The sequence below is a fragment of the Corythoichthys intestinalis genome, chromosome 15, assembly GCF_030265065.1.
Source record: "Corythoichthys intestinalis isolate RoL2023-P3 chromosome 15, ASM3026506v1, whole genome shotgun sequence".
In the NCBI taxonomy this organism is placed as follows: Eukaryota; Metazoa; Chordata; class Actinopteri; order Syngnathiformes; family Syngnathidae; genus Corythoichthys; species Corythoichthys intestinalis.
The window spans coordinates 39,799,135-39,817,436 of record NC_080409.1 but is presented as its reverse complement, the minus strand read 5'-3'; the positions used below and the strand labels follow the sequence as shown (position 1 = coordinate 39,817,436).

The 18,302-nt window shown below is 42.0% G+C and overlaps 1 protein-coding gene across 1 annotated transcript; it reads right to left on the bottom strand.

The window, feature by feature from the left end:
- Window positions 1-1,503: 1,503 nt before the first annotated feature.
- Window positions 1,504-14,105, bottom strand: slc35g2a (solute carrier family 35 member G2a). The gene is made up of 2 exons (XM_057860161.1): window positions 13,824-14,105; window positions 1,504-4,097 (listed from the first exon to the last, which is right to left on the bottom strand). Exon 2 carries the CDS (start codon window positions 4,071-4,073, stop codon window positions 2,739-2,741), a length of 1,335 nt encoding a protein of 444 aa, XP_057716144.1. The 5' UTR covers window positions 4,074-4,097; window positions 13,824-14,105; the 3' UTR covers window positions 1,504-2,738.
- Between the last annotated feature and the right edge of the window lie 4,197 nt (window positions 14,106-18,302).

The window sequence follows — 18,302 nt, the reverse complement described above, 5'->3', positions numbered from 1 at the left end:
ATAAAGGCGCAGTTTTACCTATATATAGAGCTAAAAGGCAGCGTATAATTAGTAGAGAGAATTTTGACAGTCTTTGGAGTCTTTTTTTATTTGGCTAAAGCCTTACAATCCCTCTCTCAGCAATTAAAAATATCGTGAGAGGCAATGTGGGGAAGAAAGGTAGTAGTTGATCATTTTCTTAACACCCTATGTTCTTTCCCAACGCAGAGAAGATATATGAATTGGTGCCTCTACGCACAGTCATGGTTGCACTTCCCATCATGCATTTGGGCAGAACAGTTAAATGGGTGCAGTATCATTTACTGAAAGCTCAACAAATACACTAGATGACAATATTTAGTCACAATATACAAAGTCACATTTATCCTTTAAGAATTACAAGTCTTTCTATCCGTGGATCCCTCTCACAGAAAGAATGTTAATAATGTAAATGCCATCTTGAGGATTTATTGTCATAATAAACAAATACAGTACTTATTTACTGTATGTTGAATGTATATATTCGTCCGAGTTTTATTCATTTTTTTCTCAATGCATTGCCAAAATGTATATGATTGGGAAAAATTATCGGGAATGATTAGAATTGAATCGGGAGCAAAAAAAAAAGCAGTCGGATCGGGAAATATCGGGATCGGCAGATACTCAAACTAAAACGATCGGGATCGGGAGCAAAAAAACATGATCGGAACAACCCTACCGTAAAGCAGTCAGCACATTTTTAGTTTTTTTTTTGTGTGTGGCAGGGTTCCTGTCACCCTCATTAAAGTTAATTAGTATCAGTGAAAGCGATACAGTAGTGTTGTATCGGTCGCGAACGATTCGTTCTTTTTGAACGAATTGTTTGGGTGAACGAGACCGAACTAATCACCATCTGCACTGATTCGTTCTATGAAGTTGGTGGCGCTTGTTCGCTGCGTGGGAGGGCGTTGAGCAAGCGGCAGCGTCTTCTGACATCGCACACGACCAATCAGACGCCAGCCTCATCGCGGGCAGGGGAGGGAGCGGAAACAGAATCATGGCGTATGTCACTCATTTCCACGTGTGGCCAATAAGCAGCCAGCGTGCAGGCAGGGGGGAAAGACTGAGTTTTGTCACTTCCCGTTCAGTGATTCGGTCCTCCGGTTCCTGACCTAGCTTGCTGCTAACTTGACTTTCCAGTAATGACTATGCGGTGAACGAGTCATAAAATGAAAGGAAACGACTTTGTCACATATTTGTTAACGTGGAGCCTATCAAATGCTGCTCAAAAAGACAAAAACACCACACAAATCTAGCGAGCATGGTTTAGTGTTCTACTTTTCTCAACAGACTCGGGACTGTGCCTATGACGATATACTATCAAATTTACAGTAATTTAAAACACGCGTAGCTACGAGGCAAGCAAAACCTGAGCTGCGGTCGCGTGACGGCAGTGAAGCGGGCAGAGAACTGTCACTATATGGAGGCTTCATGGCAGCGATATGTACCTCATATGTGCACAGAAAAAAAATAATATTTAGTATGATCACCATAATACTGATTTGCAATGAAACTGTATATACATGTCAATTTTTTCCGAGTGGTTTTTTTTTTTTTTTTTTCGTGTCAGAGGGTGTCGGTTGGTTTGACAAATTATGTCAATCCGTCCATCATGTGCTACTCAAGCGCCCCAAAAACAAAGCGCGCGGACACGGGAGATGTCGCAATATGTCTACATTTTTCTTAACAGACTAATGAGAGTAGAAAGGCGAAATCATAAAGCAAACAATTATTTCTCGTCAGCATTTGACGATCTGAGATGCGGGGACGACAGGGGAGCTGACCGGATTATTTTATTTATTAATACCAGTGCAAAAATTCAAAACGATCATCTTAATAATAAAAAACAAAAATACAACAGAGCGAGAGGTTAATATGATGTGTTGGCCGTTCCATAATTAGAAATTAAACTTTCGATTTATTTTTGTTTTCGTGACAGCAGGCATGCCGCGTTGGCTGTTAGCAGCAGCATTGTATATGTGAGCAAGATCATGCTAAAGAAAGTCCGTGCGCCCCCGACCCCAACCCCCCGCTCCCCCCACAAAAGGAAAATGTTTAACCGTGTCCTCAATCGAAATGCAAGCACGAGCCATGACTTTGATCCCATTAAACTAGGACAGACGACGCGGAAGTTCTCCCTCGCTTTTGCAGCAGCGGGAGGGAGACGAGGCTGTCTCTGAGAGCAGAATGATATCGCCTGTCATTCATTTCTGAAACTACGACGAGTGGTCAATGTGCAAGAGAGGGAGGGACCAAGCAATGTCACTTCCCGTTCAGTTATACTGCGAAGCGGTCTTTGGGGATTCGTTCGGCAACGTCACTTCCCGTTCACTAACCGAACGATTCATTTGGGTGGGGAGGGAGATGAGGGGGGCGAACGATTCGTTGAACGATTCGTTTGAACGAATCGTTTTACTGAACGAACCGGAATGGATTCGTTTACTCAAGTGAACGACAGATCCCGTCACTACGATACAGACCCCCCCAAGATATAAAAGAGGTGTCATTCAACTAGTTGTCAGTCAACATACTGTGTTATCACACGTTATGAAGATATTTGACAAAGGTTCAAAAGTTACCTAGTGTTGCTTTCAAAAATTGCATGGAAAACCGCAAAGTCAATTTTTTCATAGAGCAAACAAATGGCAATCATTACATAACCTCCTGAATCAAACGTTGTGCTTGCTGGAGGCACTAAAGCGCACAATGATGAAAGTGTCTTATTTAATGGGTGAGTCTAAAATCTCCTCGTATTCTTCCCGATGACGCCGGCTGGCCGCGCGAGACGGCAACAGCTTCATGGTCACCAACCAGCCGACGCTTAGGACCACCATGGCGTTACCGACTACCTCGGGGGCACCGGGGGCCAGCCGCATCATGGCAAGGTGGGCCGTTGTAGCCAGGGGCGCCTCCAGGCTCTGACTGGCCGACACCAGTGCCGGGTGGATGCGAGCGAGCCCGTGCGTCATCCCTAGGAAGGCGGCGGTCGAGCAGACCACCAAAGCCGCCACCAGGGACCAACCGGGTGCATCGGATGGCCAGGACCAGCCCTCCTGGAGCAAGGCCAACGAGGCTGGGGTGAGCACGCAACCCGTCCAGCTCACTGTGAAAAGAGCCGTAGCCACGCCCACCCTCTCCTTCAGAGATCGGTACCCCACCAGGGCCAGGGCCATCCACAGCCCCGCCAGGGCCGACAGTGACCACCCAAACGCGCCCTTCCAGAATACCACGGGGTCTGTCGGGGAATCAGAATTACTTTCATCCACAGTAGGAAGCAGGAGAACCCCCAAACCGCATAGCCCCGCTGCCAGGGTAATACTGTCTGCTAAACCCAGACGCTCCTCCAGCAACAGGAACGCCAGCGTGGCGGACAGCACCGTGGTGGCCAGGCGCCAAGCAGGGGCGGCGTCCTCAGGAGAGGTGAAGCTCAAGGAGGAGTAAGCGCAGCATAAGGACAGTGAGTATGCAACACCATAACACAGCAGACGGAGGCGGTAGCCTTCAGGTCCGAATGGGTTCTCCCCCTTGTACAGGGGCACAGCCACCGACAGAAGCTGAACCACAGACCGAACCAAGAGGAGAAATAGGGGGCCCAGGTTAAACCGTTCCGAGGCTGCCCGGGTTAGAACAATGACACAGCCGTTAGCTAGCGCCGCCCCTAGCAGCCCAACCCAGGTGAGCCGCGACGCTGACACCGAGGCCTCCCCGAAACTGGCCAGTTGCTCCCCGACTCCTTTAGCGGCCCTGGCTCCTCCTTCCCCACCAACCGGAGGTCTAGGGGCGACGGTCTTGTCCTTGTCTTTGGAGCCAAACAGAGACAGCGGCCACCTTTTTGCTTCGGTCAGCCGCTTCTTGTCCGACGTCTCCTCCAGGAAGGAGCCGAAGTCCTCAAAGGACGGGGCGTCGTCATAGCCCTCGTCGCCGGGCTGGGGGAAGTGCGTGTGGACGCCGGGTTGTGGGGAGTAGGGGGCCTGCGTGGCATACTTGGCTGTGACGGTGTGAGGGTGGATCTTTACCCGCTTCTTAGCACCTCCCAGGAGATGGGTGGACTCCATTGTGGATGTTGGTGGAGGATAAACCTGCCGGACAAAACTTAAATTAGGGATTTCTCGGAAATCTTGGAAACAAGAAATAACTCTGGCTGCAATGAACATTTTTCCAGGTTGTTGTATCATTGGACATTATACAGTAGCAGACAACTTATAGGACAGGAAGAGGGAGAACAGGAAAGACTAGGATATGACAGGGCAGGGTGAGTGTACAAGCCCAACACCACCACCACCACCCAACTGGCAATTATTAACTCTGAACCGTAGGGGTGATCAGTGCATTGCATTGAAATTTCAAATAATTGGTTGTCACTAACAACGATAAACGTCCAATCATTTGAAGCTCCCAGCGCCTCCCAGTCCAAATAGATGTCAATGTCAGTTAAGAACTAAATCAAGGGTGTCGAATTCATCTTTTTCGCAGTCCACATCGTAGTTATAGTTTGATTGACTGCCTTCTGGGGCTGCCACAATTGATTGACTAATCGACAACTAATGGATGATCAACAATTATTTTGATAGACAGTAATATATTTTTATTGTTTTAGTTAGTTTTTGATTTTAAGGTTGTTGTTTTTTTAAACATTGTAACACTTGATTTTTTTTTTTATTAAAAAAGGGAAATACTAGAGTTCCGATATCCCGATATTGTCCGATACCAATATCAAACCGATACCGATACAGCGGCATGAAAAAGTATCTGAACCTTTTGGAATTTCTCAGATTGCTGCAAAAAAAATCACAAAATATTAAATATGACGGTTCTCTTTACATATTTTTTACCTCTTCTATCTATCTGTCTACTATCCTCATTGAAATTTGAAAACATAAAAGTTTTGGGTGGTTTTAGTTAAAGCAATAGACAATTTTTTTTTTTCATATCAGTGTAATTTTGACAAAGATTAGATCACATTTGATGGTGATTTTATGCAGAAATGTGAGAAATTCCCAAAGGTTCAGATACTTTTTCATACCACTGTATATGCAGTTGTGGACTTAACATATTATAAATAATTATATTGTGATGCCCCACTGGATGCTTTAATCATGATAAATGTAACAACTTACTTGAATTCAAAGTTATATGTAATGAGTTTATAATTCATTCATTTTCAATGCTTTATTGCTCATTTAATTTTTGCACCATTAATGCCAAATTGTTTGGTTACATAACAAATCCCAAGCGTCTTTGTTAGGACACAGCTAATGGTCAATAAGCAAAGTTGCTGTGCTAAGCTGTGACCAGCCCTTGTACAGTGGGGCGAATAAGTATTTAGTCAACCAATTGTGCAAGTTCTCCTTCTTGAAAAGATTAGAGAGGCCTGTAATTGTCAACATAGGTAAAACTCAACAATGAGAGACAGAATGTGAAAAAAAACAACAGAAAATCACATTGTTTGATTTTTAAAGAATTAATTTCCAAATTAGAGTGGAAAATAAGTATTTGTTCACCTACAAGCAAGCAAGATTTCTGGCTGTTAAAAGAGGTCTAACTTCTTCTAACGAGGTCTAACGAGGCCCCACTCGTTACCAGTATTAATGGCACCTGTTTTAATTCATTATCGGTATAAAAGACACCTGTCCACAATCTCAGTCAGTCACACTCCAAACTCCACTATGGCCAAGACCAAAGAGCTGTCGAAGGACACGAGAGACAAAATTGTAGACCTGCACCAGGCTTGGAAGACTGAATCTGCAATAGGTAAAACGCTTGGTGTAAAAAAATCAACTGTGGGAGCCAATTATTAGAAAATGGAAGACATACGAGACCACTGATAATTTCCCTCGATCCGGGGCTCCATGCAAGATCTCACCCCGTGGCGTCAAAATGATAACAAGAACCACACGGGTGGACCTAGTGAATGACCTACAGAGAGCTGGGACCACAGTAACAAAGGCTACTATCAGTAACACAATACGCCGCCAGGGACTCAAATCCTGCACTGCCAGACGTGTCCCCCAGCTGAAGAAAGTACACGTCCAGGCCCGTCTGCGGTTCACTAGAGAGCATTTGGATGATCTAGAAGAGGACTGTGAGAATGTGTTATGGTCAGATGAAACCAAAATAGAACTTTTTGGTAGAAACACAGGTTCTCCTGTTTGGAGGAGAAAGAATGCTCAATTGCATCCGAAGAACACCATACCCACTGTGAAGCATGGGGGTAGAAACATCATGCTTTGGGGCTGTTTTTCTGCAAAGGGACCAGGACGACTGACCTGTGTAAAGGAAAGAATGAATGGGGCCATGTATCGAGAGATTTTGAGTGAAAATCTCCTTCCATCAGCAAGGGCGTTGAAGATGAGACGTGGCTGGGTCTTTCAGCATGACAATGATCCCAAACACACAGCCAGGGCAACAAAGGAGTGGCTTCGTAAGAAGCATTTCAAGGTCCTGGAGTGGCCTAGCCAGTCTCCAGATCTCAACCCCATAGAAAATCTGTGAAGGGAGTTGAAAGTCCGTGTTGCCTAACGACAGCCCCAAAACATCACTGCTCTAGGGGAGATCTGCATGGAGGAATGGGCCAAAAAGCCTCTCTAATAGCTTCAAGTGGGAGAACTTGCACGATTAGTGGTTGACTAAATACTTATTTGCCCCACTGTATTTGCAGTAGTATAATCCAAATAAATTGTTTTTAAAAAATCATACACTGTGATTTCAGGATTACTTTAGATTGTCTCTCAATGTGAACAAGCACCTACCATGAAAACTTCTAACCCGCTCATCATTTCTAAGTGGGCGAACTTGCAAAATCACAGAGTGTTCAAATACTTATTTTCCTCATTGTAACGGATAAAAGATTTTAGGTCCCTCTTATGAACGTAAAAGTCAATATAGACATAAAATGCAGCGCAACTGGATTTTCATGTCAGAGCAAAACTCGCTCCACATGATCCATGATATGTTTCTTTAACCACACGCCTGGCAGAAAATTACACTTTGGTGGTTGGAAGTCACCACAAAACAATTGGTGGCTTGAGTTACTTGTCAAAGGTGATTTTGGTGAGCCAGCAATGGAGGCGCAGGCATACAAATAGGTTGGAACTCCCTAAGATCCATTATCTATACATATTTAATCCAGTCCTCTCCCTGTGTGGCGTATGCTTGACATTTCTATATTTAATGGCACATGTGATAATAATAGCAGAGCAGAGTGCTGTCTCGGCCTCCCAAGTGTTCTGGAAGGGAGTCAAAGCTCTGGCCACTCCGATAAGAGTCTCCAGAGAAGAGCTGTAATTCATCAGCACTAATCTTGAAGGTTTTTTTTTTTTAACTTCACCTTCATGTGGGAGATGCTTGCCAATGAAACTTATGCAAGGACTTCTCTTGCTAGGAGGGAAAGACACTTTGGGAGGGGATTCTCAGAATCGGGTTTGGTAACTTAAGCGTAACCATGTGAGGTTTGCGAACAAATTGAATTAATAATCATTAAGATTCAATTCAAACTTTAATGTTACAAACGAATATTTTATGGAATTAATGGGGACTGTAACAATAGCCCCCCAAAAACATAACATTATAAAAGGGTTTTTTAACTTATTATTAAGGAATAAAATGATCAAGACAACAAAATAAATATTGTAACGTAGACCACAGATGTAATTACATATACGGTATAGATAAATGTAAAAAAACACTTCAATAAGCCCCTACAGAAATACAAATTAAATCAATTAAGCAGCTACAATAATTTAATCAAATAACAAAAATAACAATAATAATAACCAAAAAGATGGATGACTGGATCCGGGAAAAATAGGCCTTTTATCGACAAAAATAACATCATTTCATTAGGCATGTGTATGATATTCTGATGCTATGATAACCTTAAGCCAAAATATCACAGTATTGTAATTACAGCTCTAAGATGTGTGACTTTGAGATATCTGGGTTTAAAAAACAAAAACAATAAAAAAAAAATTTTTCATCGAACAGGGTTTTTATTTTTCAAAACATCAGCAAATTGGAACATAAGTTTAAGTAAGTTAAAATACATTTTAAAATATAAATAAAAGATATGTAGTTCTTTATGTGAACCTAAACCACAGCTCAACATTATTACCATCAGAACAAAAATAATTGAATTTTCCATGAAAAGCACATGCGTATGACCATAGGCGGATCTACTATTCAGGCGAAGTAGGCGATCGCCTAAAGCCCCCAACCAGTAGGGGGCCCCCAACCAGCTGCCCTTGCCTCAACGAGCAAGGGCTTGGGCTATCAGAGCCAGCAGCACTCCCAACCATTCGTCATGTCATAATTATGTCAGCATACCAAACAAATAACAAAACAAAAAAGAAAGCCATTTGGATGCTGCATTTATATTATCTCTCCCCCACACACACGCACTACAATGGACTGTTCCACGACGACAGACTGACTATCAGTCGCCTAGCTTCATTTAGCACCGTTTAGCTTAGCTTAGCTCCGTTTAGCATCGCTTAGCTGTTGATTAGCTTCACTTAGCTCTCCCGCGTTTTTTACGCCACTAAGCTCGCTATTTTTACAGCTCACTTGCTACTTTGCACATCGGCTACCGTTTATTTCAAACACATGAGCGAACGTGCTCTCCATGAGAGCCAAAGTGCAGTTGAGGGAGAAGTTGAGAACAGGCCGCTAATGCCTCTTTTAACTTTCTTCTTTTTCTTCACACCGAACATAAAATACACGACAGCACACCCTGTGGCGAAACAATACAGTACAGTTCCAATCAGTCATACAACAGCTGGTTAAGAGCATTTGCTAATGAAAAAAAATCTATTAGTGACACCACAAGCAATGACGAAGAATGTTTTTTTATGGAGTGTAAAGCTTTCGGTTAGCGGTTTAGCGAACGTACTTCCGGTGAACATTTCAAAATAAAAGCACATCATGTTTGTCATATAAATAACAGTTTCTGGAGTTAATCTCACATACTTCAGAATTAATATTATAATATGTTGAGTAAATACTACAGAATACAGATTCTACACTAAGAATAGCTTTCAAATGACACTCTTTATGACGAATATGATTGGCAATGAATAATTATTATAATTATTATACGACTATTATATATAGTAGTATACTATAATAATAATGCTACAATTTTATTTTTTTTAAGACTTGTTTTGAATAATGTTGGAAAGGCAAAGTCTGTTCTGAATCTGTTTACTTACCAGTTTTTTTGCACTACTAAATGCTATCAGCATTTAACCTCATTGTTTATTTGTGATTAATTATTGTTATTTACATGATTATTTGTACTTTATTAAAGAATTTAGGTGTTTCAAGATTGCGCTGTGAATTAATAAGCGTCAACAAAAATTTCATTGCTAAATTAGTAAAAAAAAGAGAATTATTAGATTAGTCGACTAATTGTAAAACTAGTCAGCTAACTAATCAGGAGAAAATTTGTCAAATGGGACAGCCCTAGTGTACCTGAACATATTTCCTCCACACCCTTCACACCTTTTTAACCCCTGACCCAAGAAGAGGGCCCCTGGATATGTTCGCCTTAGGCCCCAAAATTGCCAAGTCCACCACTGCGTATGACTCATATCATGTTTACATTATACATACTCTCTTTCTCAACACAGTTACCAGAGAGAAAAAAAACACACATTTTACCACCGCAAGACACACTAAACACGCTGGAGTTAACTCTCATAGCTGATGGGAAACTTTCATGACAGTTTTTATTAACCTTTAATTTTGTAAAAATACAAAATCATATTGGAGGTATTGCCTCCTCGGCAGCCACCCTCCGCAAACATGTCGGTTGGCCCTCCTCTTCTAAGCCACAGCCGTCTGTATCTTTTCTGTAGCCGAAGTAATTCCCATACCAACGATTTCATTTTCTTCAATAGGGGAAAAAGTTTCACCTCCTCCAGTCATCGTCCAGCACAGCTGACTCACTGACACTGAGCAACAACCGGTGGAGGAGGGTTGAGCCTTACAGCTGCAAGCAAGGGATTTCTCCATGCATTTTTAGGACATTAAAAATAGCTAATACCGTAGAGACGGTATGACGGGAAATTTTTGCGGTTTTGAAACCTTGACGTTTTCATACCACGGTATAGACCCTACCCATGTGACATCACAACTCCGCCCTCCTGACTGGTGCCGCCCAATTGTCCGTCAACACATCGTGTTTACGTGTTACGGCTACGTACATTCCTCCTATTTACGGCGTGTTTTTCTGCTCGTTAACATTAATAAACAAAATGGTGAAGGCGTGTGTGGCGGTCGGTTGCAATAACAGAGAAGATAGATTGAGAGACTTGAAGTTCTACCGGATTCCGAGAGACCCGGAGAGGAGAGTGAGATGGGCTGCTGCAATTCGACGAGAAAACTGGGCTCCAAACGATTACCACAGATTATGTAGTAGCAGTGACGTGCGGTCAGGGGAGGCAGGTGAGGCAGAGCCTCACCTGTCATCATGACAAAAAAATAATTATAGCATCAAATTTATATTAATATTTGTCCATTGCTCTTAATGTACGACTCATTTCAAACATTTTTTATAGTCAAAATCGCTGAATTTGCCCATTTCCTGTTCAAATAACAAAATGAAACGAGAGGTGCGGCAGCAACGAGTAAAGCCTCACCTCTGATTGCGCAATCCATAACAAACTAGGTTGATACATGGAATTGGAGCGTGCTGGTTGCCGTACATCTGCATGTCGCATTATAATGTTTCCAGATAAGTTTATTTGACCTGATTTTCCACAGTCTGGCTAATGTCTTTAACCCTTAAAGTTTAATGTTTGTTAGCGACATATTTAGTTTTGCTGATGGGAAATAAAACCGCAGTGAAAAGGCACAGGTTGCGGCAGATAGTACGCTGCCGCACAGAAAGGGGGCGAACGTGAGCCAACAGGTAATGGCGCCAGGCGAGTCAAGTGCACTGCGGCGAGCCGTTTTGTATTGTTTACTACGTCGACATCGGACTCCCAAAATGGAAGAGGATTATATATCCAAACTTAAAAAATTCTTAAAACTGGACTTTCAGTCAAAAGTGGACCTGATTAACAGAGGAAGACCAACGCCGGAGCTAAAAGGTTTGCTTCAAACTACGGGACAGTCTAAGATAACTCGCTCTTTTCAAACGGAGTGGTACACCCGAAAAGACTGGCTGTGTGGCTGTCCTTCGAAAAACCGCCTTTACTGCTTCCCGTGCCTTGTGTTCTCAACTTTTGCCAATGTCTGGACTAACACGGGATAGTGTGACATGAAAAATTTACCACGAAGTCTCAGCAAACATGAGAGATCGTACACTCACATTCAAAGCCAGACTGCTTTAAAAATTTTTGGAAGCTCAAGGATCGATTTGGCTTTGACCGAACAGCGGCGGCTCAACGTTAGCACCCACAATGCTAAGGTAAAGGAGAACCGCGAGATTTTGAAAGACCTCATTAATGCAACCTGCTTCTTAGCTAAGCAGGAGTTAGCATTTCGTGGTAACGATGAGAGGGCAAGCTCTACTAATCGTGGCAATTATGTTGAACTTTTATACGCTTTTGCTGAGAAAGATGAGAGGTTAGCTAGACATTCGGACACATCCACTGTGTTTTCTGGCTTGTCAAATAGAATACAGAACGATCTAATTGAAGCAATCGGTGATGTGATACAGTCGGAATAGGACCGATTCAGGACAACTTTCCTCCCTGGCGATCATCTCCATTGAGGCGGAGAGACTTTTAAAACTAAAGGAAAATAAGGAGGACTTTTACAACAAAGTAACTGAGGTTTTTGTGGCGAAGGGCAGGCGCATGGACTTCATCTACAAATAAAGGTAAGACCACAGTTTTCATTTTAATCTTAATATTTTAAAACTAAATTTTGGCCTTAAATAAAATTTACTTTTTCTTTTCATGCTTTTTGTTGAGCAATCTGAATTAAATTGATTTAAGTATCAGATTCAAGTTTTAAAAACAACTGAATATTTCACAAAAGGTCAAAATTGAAATCTGCGGTTTTGTACACCACTCTGTACTCATTTATGTTGTATGAACTAAAGACTTGCGATGGAAATTCCAACACATGGAGAGTGTAGCGCAAATGCACGTTATTTTCTACCTTTACGTATCTGTAATATGTACCGTGTGTGTGTGTTTTGTGAAGAATGCTGATGAGATATGAAATAACCAGTAGTTATAGTTGAATAAGCTACCCTTTTTGGTTATATATTTGTAAATCTGACACTTAAGGAGTCAGTGCCTCACCAACCACGAACCTCACCGCACGTCACTGTGTAGTAGTCCTTTTATATCTGGTAAGATGCATTTAATATATATTTAGAGGGTTTTGGGCTGACAACCCCAATTAAGATCATTGCTAGGCTAATCGCCGACAACATACACGTATGTATGTAGTGAGAGTGCTATCGCTAAACCATATAAACATTAAAAGCCCTAGCTCCATTGACAAATGACATGAAATACATTAGACTTGACAGTGGATGTTAGCAAGAACAAAAGATTTTGAATTGAAAATTTCGTAACTCACCTTCCCGAGCACAAGATTCCTGCCGAATTTTCGTGTACGAGGACCTGTTTCACCCAACCAGCAACGTAGCATTTATAAGCCTCCAAGCTCTTAAAGTTTTTCAAACTTTCGTGAGAATAGGCTGATTTTGTGTGGACAAGATAGTTGTAAATATCAGGGTCAGGCAAAGACGGCGAAGACAGCGATTTAGGCATCAAATATGGATCTGGCGAATGGATAAACTGAAGCTTTTCCACGTAACGCCTTTTATGCAACGCATCCAGTGAGTTTACGGCATCCGAAAGCACCGGGTCTTCCATGAAATGCATTATAAATTGCTCGATCAATTGAGACCATTGATAATACAGACACAAAATGACGGACAATGGGGCGGAACAATACAGCGATCACGTGATTTTGTGACGTCGGTGGGTAGGGTCTATACCTTGTAACCGGTAATCGGCACATGTCTAGATGAGATTATAGTGAAACAAATTTTATCTTATATTTATATCTTGTTTTAATTAAATCATTAAAATGTTCTTAAATTTTAATTAGACATGAAATGACATTTTAAGAAAAATGATATATTTTGGTCAACTCTAATAATTACTGAAATGTCAATAAAAAAAACAACAGATATTCAGATTTTATTCATTTTAAAGATGTAAAAACATGTTTCAACAGACTTAAAATTACTGCTTGGAACTGAAATGACTTTTAATGTACTTAAATAAGGATAAGGTAACAATGTCTTGTGATTTACTTCACTGAGTCGAATTTAAACATACTGAACGTACTTACTTTTTGAAATTATTTTCAATTAAAAATTTAAATTCAAACGGACTTCCATGTAAAGATAATAAAATTCAACTAATTGAATGTGAAAAATCTTTGTATTTACCACACCATTAATTTCAAAGTAATTTTTTGCACTCTTTCAGCTAAGTCTGCTATGATTTCTCCGGTGACATTTGAGAAGCTCCTCAGTCAACGCATCGGTATGTTCGTCTCGTCTTCTCCCATCGCAACCGTCCATTTTGCACCTGTATGCATCCCTTGACAGCACCGTCTCAAGCTCACGTTTCATGCACAATTTGAAAAGTGATTGGGACATGTTCCAATTGCGAGTGTGTGTTTTCTGGAGCATGTGTGCCATTATGTAAATCTGCGTCTGTCTGAGTGTCTTGCTCATCGGAGGGGTCATGTGATTCTCAAGGTTACCCCTGGAAATTACGCAAATTTCGGCTAGATTTTTTCTCTTTAAATTTCTCATGAAACTCACTCACCTGCAAATGAGCGGCTGGTCATTCAGTCATTGAGCATCCTTTCATCCGTCGCTTCTTTTCCTGGCCATTTGTTCGCCCCCAACCCCCACTTTTTTGCCTTTGCCCGCATGCGGCACTCTGAAATCAACTGTAAAGGAAGACTGTGCAGTCGGGCTGGGATGAGACCGCAGAGAAGATGCCTCAGGACCTGGAGGAGGAGGATGTGTGTTTTATTGTGACCTGCTGCTGCTCATCCATCACTGTCTGATGCGGAGGATGCTCCGCCTTACACTGAGAGAGAGAGAAAGCGAGAGGGAGGGTGAAGCGAAGCTAACAAGATTGTGAGCATGCGTCAACATGGGCGTCTGACCCATTTGAATTGGTATGGCTGGTAGTTGAAGTGGATTAGACGTCTATCGCCGTCATTGGCGGCCAATGAGTTAAAGACACCCAAATTCATCTTTGATGTGGGCCACATCAGTTATAGGTCTGCCACAATTGATGGACTAATCGGCAACCAATCAATGATCACATTGATCATCTTAATTTTACAGTCGATTAACATTTTAGAGACATTGTGGACATAAAATTTGTCTTCTTTTTATCTTCTGATCCATCATTTTTTGCGGTTAAGTGATTAGTGAAAAACCGCGAAGTAGCGCACCCCCCACCCCAAAAAAATTGTTTTCAATATACAGTGCCTTGCAAAAGTATTCGGCCCTACTTGAATCTTGCAACCTTTCGCCACATTTCAGGCTTCAAACATAAAGATATGAAATTTAATTTTTTTGTCAAGAATCAACAACAAGTGGGACACAATCGTGAAGTGGAACAACATTTATTGGATAATTTAAACTTTTTTAACAAACAAAAAACTGAAAAGTGGGGCGTGCAATATTATTCGGCCCCTTTACTTTCAGTGCAGCAACCTCACTCCAGAAGTTCAGTGAGGATCTCTGAATGATCCAATGTTGTCCTAAATGACCGATGATGATAAATAGAATCCACCTGTGTGTAATCAAGTCTCCGTATAAATGCACCTGCTCTGTGATAGTCTCAGGGTTCTGTTTAAAGTGCAGAGAGCATTATGAAAACCAAGGAACACACCAGGCAGGTCCGAGATACTGTTGTGGAGAAGTTTAAAGCCGGATTTGGATACAAAAAGATTTCCCAAGCTTTAAACATCTCAAGGAGCACTGTGCAAGCCATCATATTGAAATGGAAGGAGCATCAGACCACTGCAAATCTACCAAGACCCGGCCGTCCTTCCAAACTTTCTTCTCAAACAAGGAGAAAACTGATCAGAGATGCAGCCAAGAGGCCCATGATCACTCTGGATGAACTACAGAGATCTACAACTGAGGTGGGAGAGTCTGTCCATAGGACAACAATCAGTCGTACACTGCACAAATCTGGCCTTTATGGAAGAGTGGCAAGAAGAAAGCCATTTCTCAAAGATATCCATAAAAAGTCTCGTTTCAAGTTTGCCACAAGCCACCTGGGAGACACACCAAACATGTGGAAGAAGGTGCTCTGGTCAGATGAAACCAAAATTGAACTTTTTGGCCACAATGCAAAACGATATGTTTGGCGTAAAAGCAACATAGCTCATCACCCTGAATACACCATCCCCACTGTCAAACATGGTGGTGGCAGCATCATGATTTGGGCCTGCTTTTCTTCAGCAGCGACATGGAAGATGGTTAAAATTGACGGGAAGATGGATGCAGCCAAATACAGGAACATTCTGGAAGAAAACCTGTTGGTACCTGCACAAGACCTGAGACTGGGACGGAGATTTATCTTCCAACAGGACAATGATCCAAAACATAAAGCCAAATCTACAATGGAATGGTTAAAAAATAAACGTATCCAGGTGTTAGAATGGCCAAGTCAAAGTCCAGACCTGAATCCAATCGAGAATCTGTGGAAAGAGCTGAAGACTGCTGTTCACAAACACTCTCCATCCAACCTCACTGAGCTCGAGCTGTTTTGCAAGGAAGAATGGGCAAGAATGTCAGTCTCTCGATGTGCAAAACTGATAGAAACATACTCCAAGCGACTTGCAGCTGTAATTGGAGCAAAAGGTGGCGCTACAAAGTATTAATGCAAGGGGGCCGAATAATATTGCACGCCCCACTTTTCAGTTTTTTATTTGTTAAAAAAGTTTAAATTATCCAATACATTTTGTTCCACTTCACGATTGTGTCCCACTTGTTGTTGATTCTTGACAAAAAATTAAAATTTTATATCTTTATGTTTGAAGCCTGAAATGTGGCGAAAGTTTGCAAGGTTCAAGGGGGCCGAATACTTTTGCAAGGCACTGTATTTAATCGGATTAAGCATTGGAAAGAGATACATATACAGTGAGGCAAATAAATATTTAGTCAACCACTAATTGTGCAAGTTCTCCCACTTGAAAATATTAGAGAGGCCTGTAATTGTCAACATGGTTAAACCTCAACCATGAGAGACAGAATGTGAAAAAAAACTGAAAATCACACTGTTTGATTTTTAAAGAATTTATTTGCAAATCATGGTGGACAATAAGTATTTGGTCAATACCAAAAGTTCATCTCAATACTTTTTTTATGTACCCTTTGTTGGCAATAACGGAGGCCAAACGTTTTCTGTAACTCTTCACAAGCTTCTCACACACTGTTGCTGGTATTTTGGCCCATTCCTCCATGCAGATCTCCTCTAGAGCAGTGATGTTTTGGGGCTGTCGTTGGGCAACATGGACTTTCAACTCCCTCCACTGATTTTCTATGGGGTTGAGATCTGGAGACTGGCTAGGCCACTCCAGGACCTTGAAATGCTACTTCCGAAGCCACTCCTTGGTTGCCCTGGCTGTGTGTTTGGGATCATTGTCATGCTGAAAGACCCAGCCATGTCTCATCTTCAATCCCCTTGCTGATGGAAGGAGATTTTCACTCAAAATCTCTCGATACATGGCCCCATCCATTCTTTCCTTTATACAGATCAGTCGTCCTGGTCCCTTTGTAGAAAAACAGCCCCAAAGCATGATGTTTCCACCCTCATGCTTCACAGTGGGTATGGGGTTCTTCAGTTGCAATTCAGTATTCTTTCTCCTCTAAACACGAGAACCTGTGTTTCTACCAAAAAGTTCTGTTTTGGTTTCATCTGACCATAACACATTCTCCCAGTCCTCTTCTGGATCATCCAAATGCTCTCTAGCGAACCGCAGACGGGCCTGAATGTGTACTGGCTTCAGCAGGGGACACGTCTGGCAGTGCAGGATTTGAGTCCCTGGCGGCGCATTGTGTTACTGATAGTAACCTTTGTTACTGTGGTCTCAGCTCTCTGTAGGTCATTCACTAGGCCCCCCCGGGTGGTTCTGGGATTTTTGCTCACCGTTCTTGTTATCATTTTGATGCCACGGGGTGAGATCTTGCATGGAGCCCCAGATCGAGGGAGATTATCAATGGTCTTGTATGTCTTCCATTTTCTAATAATTGCTCCCACAGTTGATTTCTTTACACTAAGCGTTTTACCTATTGCAGATTCAGTCTTCCCAGCCTGGTGCAGGTCTGTAATTTTGTCTCTGGTGTCCTTCGACAGCTCTTTGGTCTTGGCCATAGTGGAGTTTGGAGTGTGACTGACTGAGCTTGTGGACAGGTGTCTTTTATACCGATAATGAGTTAAAACAGGTGCCATTAATACAGGTAACGAGAGGAGCTTCGTTAGACCTCGTCAGAAGAAGTTAGACCTCTTTGACAGCCAGAAATCTTGCTTGTTTGTAGGTGACCAAAAACTTATTTTCCACTCTAATTTGGAAATAAATTCTTTAAAAATCAAACAATGTGATTTTCTGTTTTTTTTTTCCACATTCTGTCTCTCATGGTTGAGGTTTACCCATGTTGACAATTACAGGCCTCTCTAATCTTTTCAAGTAGGAGAACTTTCACAATTGGTGGTTGACTACTTATTTGCTCCACTGTATGTAGCCCTGACCACCATTCACCCAGTCCGTTTAGTTTTATGAATGTCCCGTCCCAAGCGAAATGTGTACATGCAGGTTATGATTAAGGTTATATTGTCCCTACCAATATTGAGACCAAACCTACGCCCTTGAAATAAATGGATGGGATATTTTCATTTCATGAAGTCTTCCCTGCAGGGCTGAACTAAATTAGTGCCAATGACTTCAGTAACATTTGTGGAAGTTTGTCAACTGCACGGCCTGTCCAAGCTGTCACATTTTCCCTCGATGATCCACTGACAAATCGCAGATGGCGACCGGGCATCCCACGCAGGAAATGCTGATATTTAAAGGAGCGGAAGCTGACTCATTGACTCAACGGGAGGCTGCTGGTAGAAAGGAAGATGATCAGATCGGCAAAAGCGAGGGAATGCTAGTTACAAAATTGCGGGAACATTAGCGATGAAAATGCACAACCATTAGAAATTGAAGGAAAATCATTTATATAATTTCGGAATTATAACTTAAAAACATATATACAGGGGCGCTGCCAGGGA

Excerpts from the sequence above, each read along its gene's own strand:
- slc35g2a (XM_057860161.1), bottom strand. The coding sequence starts at position 4,073 with ATGGAGTCCACCCATCTCCTGGGAGGTGCTAAGAAGCGGGTAAAGATC.